Below are 24,060 nucleotides of genomic sequence, written 5' to 3'. Positions count from 1 at the left end.
TTCCATGACCTCTATAAAATAACTAATTGCATTTGCCACAACCAGAAAAACATCCCAGGCCTCATTTGCTTAGGGAGCCTATAATCAGATATTACTTACTGCCCTCACGTTATTTCAGTAGCCACAAGTCACTCCTATTAAAACAAAAAGTAATTTTCTGACTTAGCTACAGTAATGAATGTTCTTGGTTAAGACATTTATTTGTATACTGGTAGAACTATTACAATAGCATTACAAATACAGGTTCCAGAGCACTGTGACCATTTTTGCCAAATGTACACTTCTCAGTCTTTTTCTCCTGGGAATTCCTAAGAAAAAGACAGTGGTACAGAACAGTGTTTTCCAAACCTGGCTGCCCATCAAAATCATCTGAGGACTTTTTCTTTTTTTCTTTTTTGAGAAAGGGTCTCCCTCTGTCACCCAGGCTGGAGTGCAGTGGCGTGATCTCAGCTCACTGAAACCTCCATCTCCCAGTTTCAAGCAATTCTCCTGCCTCAGCCTCCAGAGCAGCTGGGATTACAGGCATGCATCACACTAATTTTTGTATTTTTAGTGGAGATGGGGTTTCACTATGTTGGCCAGGCTGGTCTCAAACTCCTGACCTCAAGTGATCTGCCCACCTTGGCCTCCCAAAGTTCTGGGATTACAGGTGTGAGCCACCACGCCCAGTCTTACATCGTCTGAGGAATTTTCTGAAAAACAAACTTAAATGCTTTCTCTCAATGGCATATATATATATATATATATGCACACATATATATTGCAAATATATACATATTGTATTTATGAGTTAACCAGCTGTTTTGCCAATGCTGTTGGGTGAAGAAAGGAAAGACCCAGAAGTTCTCAGCATGGAAACTAGTTTGAGGGTCTGTTCTGATTTGGGCTTCCAAAACAGGGTGTTGGTGCTCCACTTCCCATCTAAAGAGAACCATATGATGTGAAACTTGGATTACAGTCTACAGTGAGCCCCAGAGCCAGGCACAGGGAGCTTCCCTGTTTGCCCAGACCCTCCTTTTGATAAAGACACCAGGCCTCTGTCTCCATCGTAAATACCAGGCACTTCAGCTTCTTTGAAAACTATAAATACCATTGGGATTAGAAAGTAGGTTTTGGGGTTTTCCTAAGATAGAACAGCCCAAATGGCATAATTAATACGTCACCTAGCATGTATTGTTAACAGGATCTGGGTTAGAAAATCCTTCTTGCAAGTCATGAAAAGCAACTGGCAGAGCAGTCAGAAGATCCCTTGCCCCAGAGTGTCTGCACCATGTTTCTTAGCATCATGGACCAATGGACTTACTCCCTGTACCTAGTGCAGCTCAAAGGCTAGACATCTCCCAGTAGCCTATGGTTCAGGTTCATCCCATCTTCTCCTTCACTCAATAGGACCCACTTCACTGTGAAACAGAAAATAGGGGAGCTGAAACTGTGTGATTATTATAGGGGTGTCAAAGCAGTGACCTTCTGGGGTTACTCTCTGGAGTTGTTGATTCTGGACTCTGGACCATGAAAGTCCTGAAGGGTAGCCTATAAGAGAACTCTATAAGCCTTAAGGATCAGCATACAGATGAATGAATAATGAACTTTCAAATCTTTATGGACAATATATATCCTTAGAAAGCACTTCAGCATCTGAAGAGACTTGTTGCTTTCAGAGGCATCAAACTGGGTGCTTCATGACCTATAATCAGATCTTGGTGAGTCATCTTGTACAACCCTTCTAGGGTTGAGTTCCTGGGTCATATTCCCTTTCTAAAGAGGATACAGAATAAGAACTATGTTGGAGTGGTGTTCTCCCAAAAGACACCAGCTCATTCAACAATTCCTAGAGTCTGTTGGCTAATAACATTTAGAGACCCACAAACGTATCTTGAAGAAGTATCCTCCAAGATTCGGGATCAGGGTTTCTAAACTAGAGAAAGATAGACTAAGTTATTCTGATCATTTACATATTAAGTGCAGAGAAACTCTTTTCCCATGCTTGGACCTCAAGGCATCCATTCACTTTAAGTCTGTTGGCCTTTGATATAGTTTGGCTCTATGTTCTCACCCAAATCTCATGTTGAATTGTAATCCCCAGTGTTGGGAGAGGGACCTGGTGGGAGGTGATTGGATCATGGGGGCAGATTTCCCCCTTGCTGTTCTTGTGATAGTGAGTTCTCACAATATCTGGTTGTTTAAAAGTGTGTGGCACTTCCCCCTGCGTGTTCTCTGTCTCCTGCTGCCATGTGAAGACATGCTGGCTTCCCCTTCACCTCTGCCATGATTGTAAGTTTCCTGAAGCTTCCCCAGCCATGCCTACTGTACAGCCTGTGGAACTGTGAGTCAATTAAACACCTTTTCTTAACCAATTACCCAGTCTCAGGTAGTTCTTTATAGCAGTGTGAGAATGGACTAATACGGCCTCCTTGTGTAAGTCTGGCCCTCCACGCCTGTCTCCACTTTGCAGGATTTAGAATATAACAATGGCTTGGAAACCACCACCCCTGCAGAACCCACAATAACACTGGGTCAGCCTTAGCAGTCCAGTGCCACTGTGGGCACACTAGCTGAGAGTTCACACTGAATCAAGGAGACCTTTATCTTCTAAACCAATGGATTGTTAACAAGATCTGGGTTAAAGAGAAGCCCTCTTGCAAGTCATGAAAAGCAACTGGCATAGTAGTCAGAATATCTCTTTCCAAGCAACAGCAGGAAGGCAGGTCATAAGGCATAAAAGAAGAAAGGAAATAGCAAAGTGAGGCTGTTTTTCTCCTTGACCATCTGCATCAGAACCAAAACAGTACTGAGGATTTTACATGTAATTCAACAGAACCAAAAAGCACCTGGCACTCTGTGGATCTCTGCTGCTGACTCTTTTGACCATGCAGTTTTTTTAATGCATCCTCACAGAGCTGCCTTAAACTTCTCAACCCTACATTTTGCTCAGTGATTACCTTGTGTTTGAGAGGGTTTTCCTCCTTCCTTCTCCTGACAATCTTCCTTCCCTGGTACCATGGAGCTGAGTCCTAAGCTGGGATCTCCTGTCAGTTCATGCACATATTCCCCACTGCTCTTGGGAAGGGAAAGACAGAAAAATTTCTGTCATTCTGCTTCAGCTTAACCCAATTCTGCTCTCTCAGGCAAACACGCACAATCTGTCTTTCATTTAGAGATATTTTTGCACTTCTGTTTAACACTAGATATTTTCAGATTGCCTTTTATTCTATTGCTTTTTCTCCCTTGCTGGGCAGAAAACAGAGGCTGCTGTGGTCACAATCCTGAAACAAATAGGAAAAGAGGAGGCAGAGAGGTTCCCACAAACTCATTATGTTTCTAAATGCTAACACCTCATCAGGCAAAAGCTCCAAAAGAGACTCCATGAGCATTCAACAATTTCTATCTACAAAAATGTTAAATACCCTTTCTTTCTTCTCTAAGTCCAGGGTTCTTATTCCTATTATAGAGATTCCAGAATATAGAGAGATCAACTGACACGTTCGAGGTCACACCTACAGGTGACTGGCAGGCATCTCACGCTGGGCTCGAGGATCATCTTGAAGCCAAGTCATCTGTAAAGTGGCTGTAGTGGTCACAAAACCCATCACTAAAGTTTGACAACCACCAATTCAGTTTTACGAATGTTAACTGAGTGCCAACAGGAAATCAAAGATGAGTAAGACACAGTGCTCTCCAGGGTTTTCCAGTCTAGTTGGGGCTTGTAAAATAAATATTTCTTCCAAAAAGTTATAATTCAAGCAAAAACATGTTGGATGTCATAAGAAAGGTACAAAATATTAGTTTTTACAGGCTTCTAACTTATCCATTCATCTGTGACCAATTCTAAAATGTAGAAAATATCAACCAAAACCATTGTTTGAGTGTGTATATGCATTTACATGTGCACAAAGATGGCCACAGAATAAGAGGGACAGCCAAAGCCAACAACCCTTTGGATATAGGCATCAATTGCCCAAAAGTCTAAAGGTTAATGCCAATCTAATAGGGCAAAAGGAATCGAACAAGTGTGCATCCTGCCAAGAAAATAACAGGTTAAAACCAAATTACTGTCCTGTTGATAGTGTAAAGCCAGCAGGTATTCTATGATGATAAAGGCAGGACAAGAGCCTTGATTAATGGTCAAGTCAGGTGAAGACCCCCTCCCAAGAGGAGCTGATAATGATGGCCAAAGGGGGACCCTTGTATTTGTACAATCTTAGCTACACCTTTGAGAGTTGCAGAAGCTAACTGGAGCTCTTCTGTGACCACAAAACCACAGAAGCACCCTGGCGCCATTTTGAGAGGAAACCAAAAAGACATCTCTAAAAGAAGCGCTCCCTTTAGCCAACTCCAAGTTAAAGGTAAAATTGGTGAATCCAAAAACTTCCTTCCATTACAGTATATCAAAACATATGAGCTCTGCATGGACATACGTAATGTTCTGAAGCCATTACATGTTTGGATTTATACATCATGTCAATTAACATTTATATCAAATTGCCCTTTTCTATCTTAGAATATTCCTGTCATATTTGGTGTCAAGATAGATCTTGAAAGTAGAATAAACTTTCTTTAGAAAGAAATTTATGGGAAAAAGCAGGAGGAACAGTGCTCCAGACAGCAGCAATAATGGCACGGAGGAGGAGAAAAAGCCGTGTGGAGAGGAGCTGTGATTAGGGCAGCAGTAGAAAGTAGGCAAGGAGGGTAGTTTGGTAGTTTGGGACCAGGGACCATCTTGTGCCAACACTCTCCAAATACTTTCTTTTCCTTTCTTTTCTTTCTTTCTTTCTTTTTTTTCTTTTTCTTTTTTTTTTTTTTTTCTGTAGATGGAGTCTCTTGTCACCCAGGCTGGAGTGCAGTGGCGCAATCTCAGCTCATTGCAACCTCTGCCTCCCAGGTTCAAGTGATTCTCCTGCCCTCAGCCTTCCAAGTAGCTGGGATTACGGGTGCCCACCACCGTACCCAGCTAATTTTTGTATTTTTAGTAGAGACGGGGTTTCGCCATGTTGGCCAGGCTGGTCTTGAACTCCTGCCCTGAGGTGATCCACCTGCCCTGGCCTCCCAAAGTGCTGGGATTACAGTTGTGAGCCACCGCGCCCGGCCAAATGGTTTCTCATAAAAACACTAAAGAGTATCTGAGCTGTCTCAATGTATGAAAAGTGTAATTATGAGCAAGGTAGACAGATGATAATATTGAGCATTCCCTAATTTTGCACCAAATATGACAGGAATATTCTAAGATGGAAAAGGGTAATTTGATATAAATGTTATTTGACATGATGTATGTACCAGGTACTATGCCAAGCACCTTAGATTTGTTATCTCACTTAATTCTCACAACAACTCTGCAGCAATATTATTGCCCTCATTTGACACGTACACAGCTGAGGTACAGTGTGCCCAGGTCATGTGTTCAAAGTCACAGCCAGAAGAGTTGCTCAAATCAGGTCTCCCTGACTCTTCCCTGCAGTTCAGTGCTACTTCTTTGGCCTCTTATCTACTGTCTTAGTTTCCCATACCAACAAGCTTTCTCTGCTTCTAGTGTATGACGGCTGTCTGCTTTCATGCTTTCATACTCACACTCACGCTCATCTCCCAACAGAGGCCATCCAATACACTACAGGGTTAGTAGTCAGCTGACAAGATGATGGACAAAAAAAAAGCCCTCAGAATTCAGAAAAGGTGCTGAATAAAAAATCCCTCAAAAGTCTAAACCCATATACATGCCCAAAAACTGCCCTTATAATAAAGCAGATTTTTCATTCTCAGCACTGACCAGCAATGAGCCACACAGCTGTGGAAGCCTAACAATTTGGGCAGGAAAACAGACAGGCAAAGAAAAAGAAGAATGTAGTCAATCCCCAAAGAAAAAATGTTAACATCCGGAACCAATTCACCCACGCAGGCTAAGGAACTGTTACACCCAGTTCTCCATAACATCCCTCAGCACCGCCCCCAACGCTCCCCTACACACATACACACACACACTCTCATACACACTGGCTGAGGCTTGGCTTACTCTCTGCTCACCCCTACAGCCATCAAATTGGCCTGTGTCTTTAGGAAGCACCTTCTGCAGTACCTACCACCCAGTCAGAATATCACAGAGATGCCTTAAATCTCTGTGTTGTCACAGTCTAATCTGGGTAATGCACAGTTGTACCAGATGGGATCTAATGTTCCCAGGATTAATGCTGGTCATGCAACTAGTGCTCTGAACACTGCAGGGAAAATGAAATGACCAAGGCCTGGCTAGTTGCATACCTTGCAGAATCTACATTTCTAATGTGATAGATCTTATGGATGAGATCCACTAAATCACCCAAGATTGCAGTGTTCATCTCATCCTCTGCCACACTCTATATTTCAAGAATTTGGCTCTCTATGGGTTCCTTGGGAAAGGAAATGGACCCAGAGATTCATATGCTTCTGTTGCTGCAAGAGCGTATCAAATCCCATCAATCAGTTGCCTGCATAGAGTGGTGCTGGCAATAGGAGAAAGCAAAGCTTTAAAACAGAGATGGATTTTACATCTTTCTCTTTTTCGCTTCTAAAAGCCATTTTTTTAATCACTGGGCACAACAGACAGGAATATGACAGACTGTACAACTAAAGAGCCAAGAAACACATTAATGCTAAAATCCACGCACCAAAACAGGGGCGGGGGCTGGATTTTCTTCAAATCCCTGTTGGAGACATCAGACTTCCTAAGAGAGGAAGGTTACTCGGAGTGGAGAAAAAGTGATGGAAAGACAGTGAACAGGTGCGCCAGAAAAGCATGAAACCTGTTGTTGAGTTCTCTGAAACTCACTGCTGGCATCTCATCCACTTACAGCATTAGAAGAGTAATGGAGCACAGGGTGTAAGTCTTCGTTGAGATGAGAAACTTCTGCAAATAGCTGAGTACCATACCAAACAAGGCTACTCTAAATAGAGCTGTTACAAAATAAATGAATCAGAGCAGTCACTCAGAGGTTAAAGTTAAAACCTCTACCCTAACAGCGGGTGTACTTGCCGTGGGTCCTCAAGGCAGTTTCCTAATCCTAAGGCATTAAAAAGAAGCCACTGTGGAAATCAGAATCTCTTCCTTTGTAAATTCAATCCATGGCAAAGGGATTTCAGCTGTGATTACTGAGTTTGAAAAAAAATCAACAGTACTTAGAAATGCACGAATTGCCCATCATTGCAACTGATATGTTTCTAAGCTGTTCCATTTTGAATCAATTACCAATAAGATTCCATCCATCCCGTTGTGAATGGAGAAGGGAATGGGTAAAACAGAACAGTTAAAGTTTCCCCCAAATTTCACTGCATGAGGAGATTTAGGATGGAGAGGTTTTAGATAAAATTCAATATGTAATCACTATACTTCAGACACTGAGATTTTTGTGCATTAAAGTCAAAGAAATGCAGGTCATGTTGGGAGGGCTGCACGTGCGCCATTCCAAAGACCACGGCTTAGAAAATCAACCCTATATTACTGCCACAAAATCAACCCTATATCACTGCCACAAAGAGACCTCTACTAGCAGGTATGGAAAAGTCACCTTAGGAGCAGAGGAACTAATAATGACAAGCAAGGAAGGAAAGACCTGGAAACTATAAATAACCTTTCTCTCATTCACAATTTAACAATTTCTGTTTTAGTGACAATGTGAGCAGCAAACATAAATTTCCACCTACAAAGGTTCAATATTCTCCCTAGAGCTCTTAAGAGTCATCTACAGGACAGGCAATATAATCTAGTGGTTAAGGATATTACTCTGGAGCCACACAGGGCTGAGTTTAAATTCTGGCTGGGTCACTTAAAGTATACTGGAACTGTGCAACGGTGGGTGAGCTATTTAATCTGTTGAGCCTTAATTTCCTCATTTGTAAAATGGAGAATTACCTTCCTCGAGACCTATTGGGTAGATGCAGTGAGAGAATGTGAATAAAACCATCCACACAGTACCTGGTACAGAGTGTGCTCTCAATTCATGAAAGCTACTGCTTGTTAGAGTTGTGGACACTGAGCAAAGATAATGCTTAGAAAATTGGAGAAGTATAGGAACATCTGTCTTGGAGATAAAACATAGGACAGAGTCTAATTTGAATACTGAGACCTGGATTCCAGAAGGAAAGAGGAGCTCCCTTTTCCTCTGGATGGTCAAGGATCTCAGCACTTCTTCTTAAGGGCCCTGGGCTGCTTCTTGAAGGAGACTGAGGAGAGGATCTCTTCTCTTCCTCTTTCCTAGGGAAGCCGCCTTCTCCCTCTGTTGCCAGGAAATAATATAAACAAAGTCTAGGGTGAAACAAAAATGTTTAAAAAATTAGTAAATTATCAAATCCAGGCTTCTGTTTTACAGAAGGAAGAAAACTGGGCAAACCAGGGCTGCCAAACGTAGGTTGTCCAGTCCTAAACTGGGCAAATCAGAGCTGAGGTTTCTGTTGTTTCTCTAAAAAAAGACTTCCCAATTTCCTCTTACCCGACATTCAGCTCAGTTATAGGTTTTCTTATAATTTAGTCTCTTTCTTCTTTTATTCTTTTTGTTGTTGTTGCTGTTGTTGTGTTGTTGTTGTTTTAATTCAGCCAAGCAACACCTACTAATCCTTTACTGCAGCTTCAACTAACTGGTGCAACTGGCTCATTTTTTCTCAGAATCGGGGGGTACATTGGAATATGGCTTTGCAAACAAAGAATGAATCCTCCTATTTCCTATCAGGTAAAGTCTGGTTTTTTAGGGATTTCTGAGCTTTGGGAAGAAATATCAAAAGCTAACCAAAGAGAAACATGCTTGTGTTATTCCACTTCCCTGCATTCAGAAAGGCCCTCCTGTCTTCTCAGAGCAGAGTTCCTAGGGAAGTTGGTAAAGCTGAGTCTCCTCAGCCCGCTTCTGCTCACCCCCTCTTCCTACTCTATGCCAGTCAGCTACTCACCACCCCATCCCCAGATGCTCACTCAGGTTGGCATTTTGCCTCACTGGAACCTTCAATAGCAACAGCTGTCAAAATTCCTTTCGTCTTTATTAGCCACAGGTACTCAAATTCTGTGCTGTTTCTAGCCATAGGCTATAAACAAAGTAGGGATTCCACTTCAAGTCCCAAACATTCCATTTAAAGCAAAAGAATGGGGGAGAGGGGCAATGGCTGCTATAGATTACAATTTGCAACAATTTCTTATCCAAGCTGCTCACTAGTTGAGTAATCGCTGTCAATTCAATTGATAGGAATAATAGGCACTATGCTAAATCTTGTGTTCCTGTATGTGAACCATCCCATGTAATTCTCAAGTAATCCTTTAGTGAACACATTTATCATTCCAATTTCATAGACGCAGAAACTAGGGTTGAGGGTGATTAACTAACTTGCCCAAAGTCATACAACTAGCAAGCATTAAAACCAGGGCTCAGACACATGCAGTCTGACCCTAAGAATCTGAGCTTTTAACCACTACACTGTATAATTCATTCATTCATTGCACCAAGTAGAAATGATAATAAGATTTGATATACATATAATTGTTATATACACATATATATGCACATATACATAGCACAGGGGCTGGCACAGAGTGCCTATTTAATAAATGTTGCTGTTTGTTATCATTGTTCTTATCATGTTATCATTATTACAGTTTTATTATTTATTAAGTGCTTCCTATGTAACAGCCATTTGTCCTAGGTTCTGGGGATACAAAAACAATGAGGAAAAGGTCGTTGGCCTACACGGGCTGCACAGAATGCAGACATCAGATGAGGGTGAGGAGCCATCACTGGAGTTTGAACCCACCTGCAGAAGTCTGTAAGGAAATAAAGCCCTACAGATAGAAACACAAGAAACCCTCCTAGGTGTGTGCTGGGCACAGTTTTGCATCTGACCCTGCCCTCAAGTTCAGCAGCTATGAATAGAGGCCTTGAATGCTAAGCTGTCCTCTGATCTATCTTGTTGACAAGCGTTTTGCCTGTTACTAAGTCATCCTTTTAGCATTCTCACATCTCTGCCAGATCAAGATCTCAGCTTAGCAGACTAGACATGGAAAATAGTTGCTAGTGCTTTCCATCAGGCTCAAATAGTAATGAGGGGGCAACTGATTTTTATTAGCCCACCAATTCAACTCAGCAGTGATGAAGTTACTTTTTTCGACCCTCATTTTCAAATCCAGAGTTTTTCCAGTTATTTCTGGGAATGGCACAGAAAATGTTCAAAGCATAAATAACTTACATTTCCTTTAAATTCGCTAATGCCGTAGAACCCTTTCAACAGCGTTCACACGAGCAACAATAGGTTACATCATACACAAGGACTGGAAATCACTGATCCAGGACTTCTGAACATGTGATATTAATATAAAAACTTTTTCAAAAACTTTACCATAGCTTTTAATTCTAGCTCTAAAAATCTCTCTTTTTTAATTTTTTGGCCTTGTGTTGCTATTGCTGTTAATTTCTACAACTGCAGTAAAACTCCTTCGTTCCAACAAAGTAAGGATGGGTCAAGTGATGGCCAAAGTACTTTAGGAGAAAATGTTAATATTTCAAAAAACAAAACCAAAGTTAGGATCACAGAATCTTGTAGCTAAAGGGGCCTCACATGTCATTTGAGCCTCATCTCCCTCATTTCACAAATGAGGCACTGAGGCCTCATCAGTGGCTATAAAACAATTTTAAAACTTTTTTTCAACATTAATATGTCTGGTTTTTAATCAAATATCCCTGGTTCCAACATCAATTGCAAAACTAGCACTAGAATCTAGGACTCCTAACTTAAGCTCCTCCAGCCCTCTTTCTACCATAAAAATATGGATATAATACAGAACATGAGGGTCTGTGTTTAAAGCTTTGCAGGAAAGTGAAGACATACATATCCACATAAGTAAGTAAAGTTTCTGATATAGTTTACAATTCAGTATTTCTCTGTAAGTTTGTTTATACCTATAATTTTCTAACTAAATCCTTCTTTCTAAATAGCGCATAGGTATAGCCCCTCCACCCTTTGATGCCAAAAAAAAAAAAAAAAATCAAATCATTAAGTTTCTAAATTGAGAAAACTTTTCTGAACCCAGGGAAGGCACTGCTGTGTTCACAATCACTTGTTGGCTCAAATGTTTGCCCCTTCCCACTGTGAAATTCAGTTATTTATTTTTCAGGAGCAAGAGTGGAAGCACTAAAACACCCAAGGTACCTAGCCCCTAGGTTTACAATTCTGAGCCCTGTATCCTGGAGAGATTAAAGCTTTGGAGCAAGGATGCATCGGGACAGGACTTCGCTTCAAAGGGAAGCCATTCCCGCGGGCTTCTTAAAAGAACGCAGTTACTTCAGCTACTAGTAGTCACTTCTCACTCTGCTTTTACACTTGGTTGGTTTCTTTTTCTTTTTCTTTTTTTAAATAAAAGAATGAGTTCATCGTTTTTTAATCCCCAAGAGCAGCGTGAAGGACAATCATTTGATTTTCTTTGTCTCGGTGGGCAATGCCCGCTTTCTGGGCGTGAGCATCCCTGTTTCTTAGGCACCCAGGGATCCTCCACGTCACTATCTCACAGGATGACTTTCCTTTTCAACAGACGAGCTACGATATATACTGACCCTAGATTTACCCCTTTGGAAATGGTTAGGGATTTAAAGTTCTTCAAGTCAGCGGATTCTTGGTTTCTAATTGCTAATGTTTGAAGTCAGTTTGATTCCTCGGAAATTTGTTCTGCCTGATGAAAGCAAAAGCTCGAACTCCCCTCAGGGCGTGAGGTGTAAGACCCTTGGGTTCCATTTGCATTTCTGATTTGCTGTTGGCAGGTTCCCGATTTGTTTTTGTTTTGTTTTGTTTTGTTTTGTTTGTGAGGGGGGTGTCTTTCGCCAGGACCTTCCTGGTTAGCCCAGGGTCCCCACATTTCTCCAGGATAGAGAAATAGAGCTAAGAACAGTGGCCATCCCTCAGGGTTTCGGGTCCCGGGTTTCCAAGGCCCCGCGACAACCCCGGGCGCACGCGGCGCGGCGAGGCGAGGCGAGGCGAGGCGGCTGGGCCAGCGCAGAGCCCCGGGCGCGAGAACAGAAACTCGGGCCGGCACACTGAGGCGGTGCAGCCCAGCCGCGCCTGACCTGGCCGCCGTTCCCGCCCCGCGGCGCCTCCAAGGCCCGGCTGAGGGGCCGAGGACGGGCAGACGCGGCCATGGCCCAATTCTGACTTGTGAAGGTCACCTAAACTGCTCTGTTTTCCCAGAGATGGGTTGACGGAAAGAGATGCAATCCCAGTTCCTTCTGGGGCGAAACGGAATCTGAAATTCTTGGAGAGGGGGAAGAACTGGACGTTTTCATCGTGCGTGGAGGAAAATTGGGGGAGGGGAAGTGAGTGGCAAGTAAGGGGGTTAACTGCTTCCCGGACCCTTTTCCGGAGCTTAAACTACACGTCCCCGGGTGTGGGACAGTAAAAGAGAACGCAGCGGTGAGGGGATTAGGAAAATCAGTTCATCCTGTTGAGAACTAGGAGCTAAAAAAACTCCAAGGCTCCGAGCTAGGTCTATAATAAATACCTCTCTAAAGTTCCCTTTCCAAGGGAACTCTACTCGTCATCTGTAGTGGGTGCTTTGTGTTTTTGTTTTTTAATCCTCTAAAGTGTATGGCAACATTTTAGAAACTGTCAGCTCATTTGAGCCTTGGCAACTATATTGTAGAAAATATAAGAAGACAATAAGAGGACACTTTTACATACATTCCTTATGTTCTTAATTTCCCCAAATCACGATGTTTCTCTAGTTATTTCCATAAGCCATTTTTATTACTAAGATTTCTTAGTTATTCCGTTTGCTTTCTACATGGAAGAACATGAAACCACTTTTTAGAATAAAAAGCACCATTCTGCCCATCCAAAATTAATACAAATTACAAAATTAAATTTAGTTAGAAAAATTCCACTCTCCCTGTTCTTTTAAATAGCATCTGTACAGTCTCAATATCTGGTATTTTGACTGCTACTTTTTTATTTTCCTTCTTTTTTGAGACAGAGTCTTGCTTTGTCGCCCAGGCTGGAGTGCAGTGGCACGATCTCGGCTCATTGCAACCTCGGCATCCTGGTTCAAGCGATTCTCCTGCCTCAGCCTCCCGAAAAGCTGGGATTACAGGCCCCCACCACCACACCCAGCTAATATTTGTATTTTTAGTAGAAACAGGGTTTCACCATCATGGCCAGGCTGGTCTTGAACTCCTGACCTCGTAATCCACCCGCCTTGGCCTCCCGAAATGCTGGGATTACAGGCATGAGCCACCTTGCCGGGCCTTGACTGGTACTTCTGACTTTGGTCACAGTCATCAGTTTATTTACAAGTTAAATGACAATGCCCATTACCTGGAAGTTTCAAAACTGGGATGCTTTAGAATCGTCCCATGATACCTAGGGGTGACAAAACTTTTGGCCTCCCAAATTTTATACATTCCCAATTTGTTAAACTGGCCACACACACACACACAATGGCAGTTTCTTGTCCCAAATTTTATCTACATCCAATTCAGAACTGATATTTTGATGCAGATATAGTGTTCTGGTGATATTATGGTGTTCACACACATACGTTTGTGTATAAGTACATACATTTGTGAACATGTGTTTTATACACTTATCTATAAAATATATAAAACACTAGCTAATATTTAAAGTATAAAATGAAAAGTAGTCATTTGCAAGGCCTGTTTTCACTTCTGGTATCAAAAGCTCCTCACCAGTTGTGCAGTCAGCAAGATATCGTGCCTGAAATTGAAGCCATTAATGGCACTGAAGAAATGTTGATTGGTCCTCACCAGTTGCTTGAATTCCCCTTTTCCCATTTCCCAGCGGGTCCTCCCTACCAAATCACATTTTCCACCTCCAACACTTAGAGCAAGGGCCTCACTTAAATTAACTAATGATTATCCTTCCCCCAAGAAGTGTAAACAGGACCCTAATTTATAAATTTGCTAATTGCTGTTCCCAGTGCAGACCCCTGAGTATCTCAGTCATGCACATATAAAATTCCAGACTTACTAGAAACCAGGAAAAGCAAAGCAAAAATAAACTACGTGATGAGAAAGAGTAAGGAAAAGAGATTCCACATTCCACCAGTTCCTTAGTTTTCCCTTTTGTGAAAAGTATCTCAAAAGGTCAAAACATAAAGCTCAGATGGGAAAATCATTTAAATATTTTCTCCTATTCAACAACTTTATCTTTTGAGAGTATGAAAGCAATAACCAGCTACGCTCCCAGAATAATAATCGAATGGAGTCCTGTTTCCAGAAAGGAGAAAGGTATATAGCATGGCAATCTGCCCTTTATCCCTATGGAATTTGCAGTTTGGCCTTGCTTTAAAAAACAAAAAACAAACAAACAAAAAACTATAGACACCCTGAGAAGGAATTCACAGATTTAAGAGGTAATTGTTTTTCTCTTGGGTGTGAGAAATAAAGTTCTACCAGAGTCTATAATCAGGATCTCAAAGCGGTCCTCTCATCTTGTAATTTTTTTTGGCAATAGAACGATTGTGATGGACCTGAAATATTTCACTCAACAATAGCATTGAGTGCCCTAAGAGAGGATTGGATGAACAAAATGTTTAGGCCTTCTAAGCCAAAATGTATTTGTCCCTTTCTCCTTGTGGCCTAATATGAGCGTTAATGACGAGGGACTCGTTTCCATGTTTACACTCATGAAGAACAGTATACAGATAAATGGAGAACACAAACCACAATACCCAGTATTTTTAGTTTTGGTCCCCAGTTTAGGCGTTGCATGCCATTCTTCACTCACTTCTCACATGCTGTCTATATTAAAAGCTATTTTAAACAAATTTTCTTTCATAATTAAAAGATTTGTATACCATTTGAAGTCATTGGTATGGGAGGTGTCAGAAAAATGTCAGACAATTTGTGTCACCATCATTTCAGTCTGAATTCCTGTTTAAGAAATTTAATTCTCCCTTCCTCCCTGCATGAAGGTTGCCCCCATGAAACTTTCTTTCTGGGAATTTCACCTATACAAATCAAGACACCCAAAGTGGCAAGCTCAGAGCCCAAATATAGTGCTCAGTAAGAAATAACGTTGAGTTGGGAGTAGAAGATCTGAATTCAGAATTGCAGCGCCCGTAGACTGTGTGTGAAGTTGCCTGGAAAGCCTTCGCTGCCCATGAGGTTTGTGCTTCCCCAGCGGGTCTCTGAGGTGCAGAGGTGGACGCCAGAGGTGGGTGAGGGATCGCCCTGCACTTCGTGGCAGCAAAGGGAGAGACCCGCACACCCGCTTGTGATCCCTGGGTCTATCATTACTGGCTTCTGAAGCGCGGGAAGCTAGGGTGGAAAGGGGTCTTTGGAAATGCAAACCACAGCCCATTTTACCTTCCTCCCCATCGCAGTCCAAACTCTGCATCTGGGTTTTCCCATTCTCTGAACTTCCCATTGTCCTCGTGCAATTTGCCGTGGTCATTTCTTTGGGTGGGAACAGGTTACAATTACTTCCTTTTGCCTACTGGTTTGTCTTGTGCCACCGCGCAGGAGCCAGAGTTTTACCTAGAATGTCTTCATAACCATCTCAGCTGCCCGGGAACCCAGCCCGGCGCACCCAAAGGGCTTCTAATTTAGTAAGATCAGATCAGTGCGCAGAAAAAGGCCCTTGGCGGTCATCCTGTCAGCGAACAATAATCCTCACTGGCCCATGACAAACTCGGGCCTTATCTCCCTCTCGCTTCCCTTCACACAAGGTCACTTACCAAAAGGGTGACCTCCGCGGAAGACCGTTTTAACCTGACAAGCGAGTGCCTTGCGTAGGTCCACCAGGCCTCACCCTTGACTCCTCGAAGCCACCAACCTCCAGGCCAGCACCAGTGCAGGGGCGTGCACAGCAGAGTCGAACCAAGGTTCCTTATCCCTGGACTCTACCCCAGCAGACCCTCCGGCATCTCACTCTACGCGTTCGCGGAACACCCTGTCCCTGCGGTCCGAGCTCCGGCCTGTGCCCTGGCTGGCGCTTGCCCCGCGCAAACACAAACACATTCTCCCCCGCTGGCTTGAACTCATCCCTTTTTATTTGTTACTTAAACGTCAGTGAAGAGTCACTTCCTCCGTGTTCACCCTGTTTCCCTATTGGGAGTTGGAGGTGGGTAGAGAGGTGATGTCAGAATTAAAATCTCCGAGTTTTATTTTGAGCAAACAAACCATAAACTGGCAGATTAATTCATGTGACCACTTGATCTAGATAACTGCAAAGAAAAAAGTGCCCTGGGGCGGCAGCGCTTACTGCACGGGCTTTTCCTGTCTCATTTCACTAGGAGTTGAGCTGTCAGGTGCGTTGGAGAATGCGAGACCTGCCACGTGTGCACGTGGGTGTGCCTGTCTAGGTGCCCACCCGCGCGCGCCACCACCTCCCCAGGCCTCTGGAGCGCAGCGGCTGCGTGGCCCGGCCAGAAGTCTCTGGAGGAGGAAATCCCTCCACAGAAGGTTTGAATTATTTCGCTCCGCGGGAGACCCGGCTTCGGCCGCACTCGGCAGATTTTGGCGGGAAAGGCCCAAGCCCTAGCTGAAGACTCTGGGTGGAGCCGGGGCTGAGGTCCGAGCGCAGATGGCGCCGCCGAGCGCCTGAAACATACTTGCAAGGCCTCAGCCAGAGCAGCTGTTCCAGCCGATCCTAGCCCTAAAGTTCCTCTGTTGCTCTGGGAGAGGGCGGGGACGAGCAGGCTCCAGAGCCAGGCTCCTCCGAGGCTGGTCTTGAGGCACTCCTAGCGGCTTCTCCAAAAGACGAGTGCCGGCGTAGGTATGACAGTGAAGGTACCTCACAGACCCTTCTCCAAAGTCTAGCGGGCCTTGGGGTTTTTCGGGGCCACCAGGCTCGGTGGAATTTTTGAAACACTTTCGAAATGTGTAGTTTCCTCCGTGGAGTGAGTGCCTACAACGCGCAGGCCGGACGAATCCCGCGTTGCTGCAGGTTGGTGCCCCAGGCTGCGGGTGCTTGGGCGCCAACTAAAGCCAATTCTGTCCAGACGCGGAAAGAAAAATGGGCTGTGAGAAAGCAAAAGGCTGCGTTTTTGAATGAAAAGGCCGCGTTTTAAATGAAAGTTAAACATTAAAATCTGACCCTAGGGTTGTCTAAAGATCGCGGAATTTTGAGGCTCCGGCAGAGCGGACTAAAAAACCGTGTCATGAGAGATGGTGAGAATACTCTAGGCATGAACGTGTGCGTGTGTGTGAGTGTTTAATTCTTCCCCCCAAACAATTTTTTGTTCTTTTCCTATTCCGGGTTTGTTATCGGCCTAGGGCGGGAGAGCCACACAGCGGCTTCTTGGCCCTAAGAAGGAGAAGAGAGTTGAAACATAATGATGCTTACCCGGGAAGAGACGCTGCCCTGGGCACAATAGGGTCGCCTGCGCTACTTCTCCATACACAGATCTTTAAATGTGTCCCTGTGTGTGTTCGTTAGGGTGCTACATTACAGCAAAATAAAGGCCTAAAAAGAATCCCAGCCGCGGTCGCGCCTTTCGCTACTGCCTGAGTCTGGAGCCCACAGCGCCACCTCTTCTGCTCCCTGGACCACTGCGTCTCCAGGCCAAGGCCCCCTTTTTACTAAAAGATCTTTTCTCATCCTATCAGCAAATCGTTAACAAAGTCTTAGCCATTGCGGGGGCTCCAACTTAAGGCTTCCCCTGGCCCACTAAAAGGCTAGGCCCGGCCTGTAGCCCAGCTCTGCAGAAAGCCAGAGAGTGCTGGGCTTTCAGCTTCTTCCTCCTAGACCCTTGCCTCACAAGTATATTTCGTTTTCTGTAATCCAAATACCCATCTTTTTCTTTAAAAAAAAAAAAAAAAAAAAGATAACGTAATGGGAAATGACCACCCGAACTCTGTTACATAAAGTTAGTTCTGTTAGATCTTCCACCCCACCCCCATCCCGCGGGAGAGAGTAAATAGAACTCGGGAGCTTAGCTCCCCACGTTCATGCTCTGGAATGGTCTCTTTTTGCCTCATTCCCTAACTTTCCTCTCTTCCGCCTCCTGAATGGAGCTCAGGCTGAGGAGAACGGCAGAAAGAGCAAACTCTGATCTGAGTCTCTAATTATGACCCCATTACCCCCTTTGAACATAAGGCCCTAGACGGGCTCCCTGCGAACTGCGGCCTCCCAAGAGAAAACTTCCTGGGACAGGACGTCTGCCACGCGCAGCTGAACAACTTCTGTTTTTTCCGTCGTGAGGAAAATAAAAGAAACTTACAAATTCTAAGGTGTCATAACCCCTGCAAGAACTTCTAACTGTATGAAGGCCCACGCGAGATTTTGACAATAGATAAATGAGGTGAGGAAATAGGGTCTGGCCAGGGAAGGGAAACACACATTAGCCCTGGGTCCCTTTCTGGAATGCCCACACAGGGGTCCGCGTGGACAAGCACTTGCATTCAAATACAGGCAAAGGCTTGGACGGTCGAAATAAATCTCCTTTTAATTTTCTTTTCATCGACTAATAAAAATAATTCCCCAGCACTAAACTCAAATACCGTAACGGGCCACAAAAACACGGAGAATTCATAAAACTCTATCTCTGCAGGTCACCCGCTAATCGCATTATTATTAGCCTCAGGAGCATGGAAATTGAACTGTCACTGCCTAAAGAGAAAATGTAAGCGACAGCTGTCCCTCCTGTGAGTTGGACAGCTTTGCGGTTGGGATCCCCAATTTCCTGAGCCCCAGGCCGTCTCTATCCCAGTGCAGGCCGCTGCCCCCTCCCCAGGCTTGCCAGCGTGCGAAGCGGGGTCTACTCCCCAGCTCTGGCTGTTCAGCAGGAGCACCTTCCAGTACGGTTTTAGAAGTCCGAGCTGGAAAGCTTCTGAAACCGCTAAACCAAGTTGCGAGCGTTGTGTGTGTGTGTGTGCGTGCGCGCGCACACTCAAGATTCTTCCGACAACAGCTGTTCCCGCGGGCTGTTTTTGCACAGTTGAAATCTTGGCACTTGATACAAAATGTTAAAGTTGGCTTCTCCCCTCCTAGGGTTCTGTTAAAATACAGACATGACATCCGCCCTGGTTTTTACATGTTCCGTGCACATAATATACATGGGTTACTGTAGGATCTGAGACACAAATCAATCGTACCCACACCCTAAATACACAGAGATGTGGGCCCTGAAGAGTGACCCAGGGAGTAGGGGGTCTAATACCCATTCTTGTTTCCGTAAACGCCAAAGGAGTAGAAATATAATTATGTTCCACCATCGAAAAGTTAGTGGGAGAAGGGCAAGGACGAGGTTGAAAGCTAAATGAGACAAACTGGTCATTCCCCGAGACTGAGGTATTGGATTGAAGAACGCCGTGCCAGTCCTCCCGAGTTCTCAAATCCTAGTCTCAGATCTCGGCTCCCTCCGCTGCCTTCGGCCCGCGCCCCTCCCAATCCCAGGGACCGGCAGCCCCTTCACCCACTGACACCCAGAAAGCTGCGCTCTGCTCCCAAAAGAAGGAAATGCAAACAAAGAGGACTCCTTGCTTAGGTTGGCGACCAAAATGCAAGGTTCAGTTCAGCCCCCAAAATTGGTTCCGGTAAATTTATGGAGGCTCAGGGCATTTGCGCGAAGAAAAAGAAACCTATGTTGGGTCACGGCAGGGCGTCAACGGCAGGGCCTAGCTCCTCATCGGCGGCTGGCGACTGGCCCTTCGGCGTCCCCTCTCCGCCCGCCTCCCGCGGTCGGCTGCGACGCACTCACCCGGGTGAGGCTCCAGGCCGTGTGCCGCCGCGTCCTCCGTGTCTCCGAGTGGGCCCGCGGGGCTCAGCGCCTCCATGGACAGGTCCAGCCCCTTCTCCTCCCAGTCTCGCAGTTTCCGTTTTTTATTTGAGCCGATCAAGGCTTCAACGGAGAAGGCATGTGCTCGCGAGCTCAGGGCGACTGCAGATCTTCTCCTTTCACTCATTTTAGCCGCCCACACCCCTGCCTCCGCTCGTCCCCGTTACCGAGGGAGCAGCCGGCGCCCTGAAGCTCGGAGCGCCCACCGGGCCCGGCCCGGGAGAGGCAGAGGCGCGGCGGACGAGGCTGAGGCTGCGGCTCACGGGTCTCTGCACCCTCCCCCTGCGTCCTCCTCCGCCCTCCGCTGCCGGATCGGACCTGCGCCCCTACGCTGGCCCAGCTGCTAGGAACTAGCGCCCCGAGCGCCGCCCGCTCGCTGCATGAGCGCCCGAGTCCTGCTTCCCACCCACCCGGGCAGGCGCTCACAGGCTGTATCCACTGAACTTCATCTTGTTTTTGTTATTATTATTATTCTCTCTCTCTCTCTCCTCTCTCTCTATCCCCTCCCTCTCTTTTTCTCTCCTCCCTCTCTCTCTCTTCCTCTCTGCCTTCCCGTCCTCCCTCTGATCCAAACTTCTGGGAAACTTTTTTTTCTGCTAAATTCCTCCCTTCCCGAGGAACAGGGGGCAGGCGGTGCGCTCCTGTCCGAGGGGTGAGGGAGAGGGAGGGGGAGGAAGAAAAAGACTGAGGGGGAAAAAAGCCAGCCCCCAACCAATAGCGAGGAGGGAACAAGAGAAACCCCGAGAGCGCGAACCAATGAGAGGAAAGGAGAGACTGAGGCCCGGGCCAAGGCGGCGCCCCAGTCGTCCCCTGGATGCTTCTGGGCCGACTTTAACCCCTGGCTTCCCGGTTTCCCCATGGGTTACTCCAAGAGGGAGGTAGGACGGTTGAAAGTCCAGGTCTGATCTGCGCCTTTACAAACTCCTGCAAATCCCAAATCCATACGTTTTTCTTCCAGATCTGCTGGGTCTCATAGACGCTGCAAGCCCAGAGTCACTTTAGTTGCAGATCTGGAATTTGGGAACTCTGGTAAAATGTTAACCTGTCCAAAACGCCAGAAAACGATTCTGATAATCTCGCATCAGCCCCAGGTGCTTTAGAATATGCTGGTTCCTCCTGGATTTCGCCACACAGGTTTTTAATGTTCCTATTGAACGTTTTCTAAGCAAATCTGGGTAAGGCAAAAGGAAACAAACAAACAAAAAGCTCTGTTACTAACCAGGGTCTTGTAACTGAAAATTCAAAGACCGCATCCTCCTTCCAGCTCTACCTGGTGGGGAAGGAGACACAGGCGCCTTGAGAGCAAGGAGCGGGCGGCAGAGCACAGGGTTTAGGGCGAGCTCCTCAGGCGTATTCCAGCTGGGCCCCGCACGCTGCAAATAAATACTCTTTCCCTACGGCCCGAACGCTGTGCTGAGCTTCGCCTATTCCGGGCTCTTGTTCCGGAGAACCTATGGAGATGTGCCAGGCGAGAGCAACTAGGAACTTTAACAGAAGAGAAGGAGCTTTTTCAAAATTCCCTGCAAATCCCGTTACCTCAAGAGCCTGGCTTTCCGGGCCAACTGATCTCCCCGCTGGCCTTCCCCGCCTTTTTCAATCTCTAAGGACTGCATTCAATATAGATTTCTAAGGAATTTAAAATCCAACGCTCCTGGCCATTCTTAATTCCCACACCCCTTCCCAAGTTACGCCACTGGTCGAGGACGGCAGGAGACCCCCGAGTGCAGAGAAAGCTCAAACCCGCGGCGAAGTCGGTCCTAGCCAAGCTGGAAAAACGTCTCAGATTTCGCGGACAGAGGCCTAGACACAGCCCGATCTTCCAGTCCTAGCGCCCTGGTCCAGACGGTTCTATCCTTTTGCAAAGAAGCCGGAAAGAGCTGGGTCCCGGGGGCGGGGGACAGACTGAGAGGCCAAGCAGTCCAGTCGTGACGACAGCCAGGCCCTGAGAAGTCTCCAAACCTGAAAGTTTAGGTTAGGGGGCCTACAGCCTGTTAAGATATTTTGTTGTTGTTTTCGCGAGGCCCGGGAGAATCAGCTCTCCCACCTTGCGGCAAAAAAAGATGACTTGTCAGGCCTCTGAAACGCCGAATTCTCTGCCGGCCTGCGGAGGGACCCAGGGAAATCTAGTCTTTATTATTACAGTTGGAAGTGCTCCGGTGCTGAAGGCAACCACAGTGTTGTGAATGCATCTTGGGCCTCTTTGGACAAGAGGCTACTTTTGCCCCCCACCTTCGCCCCCGCCTCAAATTAGGATCCAACCAGGATGTCGGGAAGCTAGCATCCCAGTGAATGCAAAAAGAACAATGGAAAAGTCACCGGATGAGTGTGATTCAGCCAAACCTGACCTCCCCGGAGCCTGTGTCTCAGGCTTGGAGGTCCCCAGGGAGCACGAACATGCACTCTAGGCTAGGAAGCTGGAAGCAGGGTACCGGTCCCCATCTCCTGCCGCTCTGCCCAGAGGACTTCGGGAGCCCGGATGGAGAGGCGCAGGATCTCCCACTCTAGTCACCATTTGGCGTTGCTTCCAGGAGTCGTCGCTGAAAGTCAGGGTGCATTCACTGCTACCGGGCTTCAGCAGAGAAGCTGGAGACAAGGCAGCCCGGAACCCTCAGTTTCCTTCCCCAACGGCTGGAGCTTCTCTCTTAGCTCCCAACTCTGGTGTCGCCCGGCGTTTTCCGCCTGCGGCTGGAGCCTGCAGCTACCAAGCTTGGTGGGGTAGCAATAGGGCCGCCCTCTAGACTTTCCCAGCTCTTTTCTCCTCCCCATCGCCGGTATTTCCCATCTCTCTCTGGCAGCCTTTTTCCTTTCACAGTCTCTCACAGGCCTGGTTTGGACTGAGAAGCTGGTACACCATAGGCCTCACCCTCCCTGAGACCATGAAATTTTCTCAAAAAGGAGGACTTAGCCTGGGCAACATGGAGAAACCCCATCTCTACAAAAAATACAAAAATTAGCCAGGTGTGGTGGTGTGGGCCTGTAGCCCCAGCTATTCAGGAGGCTGACATGGGAGGGTCACCTGAGCCCGGAGGTCCAGGCTGCAGTGAGCCGAGATCAGGCCACTACACCCCACACGGGGGGATAGAGGGGGAAGAACCTGCAAAAAAAAAAGAAAAAAAAAAAAAAAAAAAAGGAGAACTTTTTGGTTATCCAGGAACCTAATTGCAGGTCTAGAGGCCCGGTTGTTCCTTTCTGTCCAAGGACACAGCATCTGAGAGGCATATAAAGAGGAATGAGCAATGCCTTCAACAGCATGCATCTCCATCCTCCCGAAGCCTACTCTCAGCAGAGTCAGTAGTCAGTAGTCAGCCGGTAGAGTTCCCACACCCCTCCTTCAGATTGCACATAAGCTGCTCCCACCCCCATTTCCACAGACATACATATCCTGGAATTGTAGGTTAGGCCACTAAAACCAATCGAACCCAAATGAAAGCAGGCTGGGTTTTAGCAGTCTTGAAAATAAGGGGTTTCCTCTAAGTAAATGGGAGGAGCAGTGAAAACTCCTGTGACTCTATAGGAGTTAATGTAAGGTTTTTACCAGAAGCATGCACTCCTTGGTGGGTGACTCTGCTGATGGGGAGGAAAGTCTGGAGAAAGAGTAAGCGGGATGGCTTAATATATGTACTTAGGTGTACACTGGTGTGCAGCTGCGGGAGGGTTTGGGAGATTACATGTAAGAACCTGGAAGTGTGATACAAATTTTTCTTCTACTGATTACATCAACGGGCTTTTAAAATCTCTCCTCATTATCCCAGTTTATCTCTCTTTTACCCTTTATGGGTAGGGGTGGGGTACCCAGTTTATGAGGCTAATTCCCTAGGCACTACCTAGGTTTCCCTGCTACAGGCTCCAGCTTTTCACCTTTAGTGGATCCTACAGGCGATCCACCCTGAAATGACTCAATTTCAGGGCTGTTTTAGGCCTGAAACTGGTTGACAAAGACCAAGCAAGGTGTCTGCCTCCCACTTACTCCTTGCAGTCCCCAAAAAGGAAGCGAAGGTTATCGGGTACCTGGAAAGTCTGAGGAGCCCTGGGGTTTCACAGGCTCCCTGCAGGGACTTACAGGGAAGTGGAGGTCCAGGCCTAGTCTTGGAAGGGGGAAAAGTTAGAAAAAGAAAGGCAGTACAGTAACTGTTCACCTACAACTGACCATGTCCAGATATTTTGATTTTTCAAAGGAAGAGCAGAATCAGGCGGCAACAGATCAGAGTCATAAACACAAATAGGCGTTCCCAGAAACGGAGCGCCCACATCCTCCACATACCTGTCTTTTCGTGCCATTACCCCACACCGAATAGCACCTTAAATAACACCATTGCTAATGCCTCAATACCAAGGTG

At 46.0% G+C, this 24,060-nt stretch overlaps 1 protein-coding gene across 2 annotated transcripts in view; it reads right to left on the bottom strand.

Moving 5' to 3' along the window:
• The window catches only part of TBX15 (T-box transcription factor 15), a 106,129-nt gene extending 84,228 nt beyond the window's left edge, over positions 1-21,901 (bottom strand). Inside the window, exon 1 of one of the 2 annotated variants that reach the window (XM_023222773.2) lies at positions 21,398-21,901. Coding sequence is in view for 1 of the 2 variants with exons in the window: in XM_023222772.3 (XP_023078540.1) it covers positions 19,646-19,850 (205 nt within the window). In the remaining variant the exon portion in view is untranslated. Of the gene's footprint in view, positions 1-19,645; positions 20,395-21,397 lie in introns of those variants that run through there. The other variant, XM_023222772.3, reaches the window with a different exon arrangement.
• Between the last annotated feature and the right edge of the window lie 2,159 nt (positions 21,902-24,060).

This window comes from Piliocolobus tephrosceles, chromosome 1, assembly GCF_002776525.5.
Source record: "Piliocolobus tephrosceles isolate RC106 chromosome 1, ASM277652v3, whole genome shotgun sequence".
NCBI classification, from domain to species: Eukaryota; Metazoa; Chordata; class Mammalia; order Primates; family Cercopithecidae; genus Piliocolobus; species Piliocolobus tephrosceles.
The sequence above is the reverse complement of the archived record's forward strand: the minus strand, read 5'-3'. Positions and strand labels throughout refer to the sequence as shown.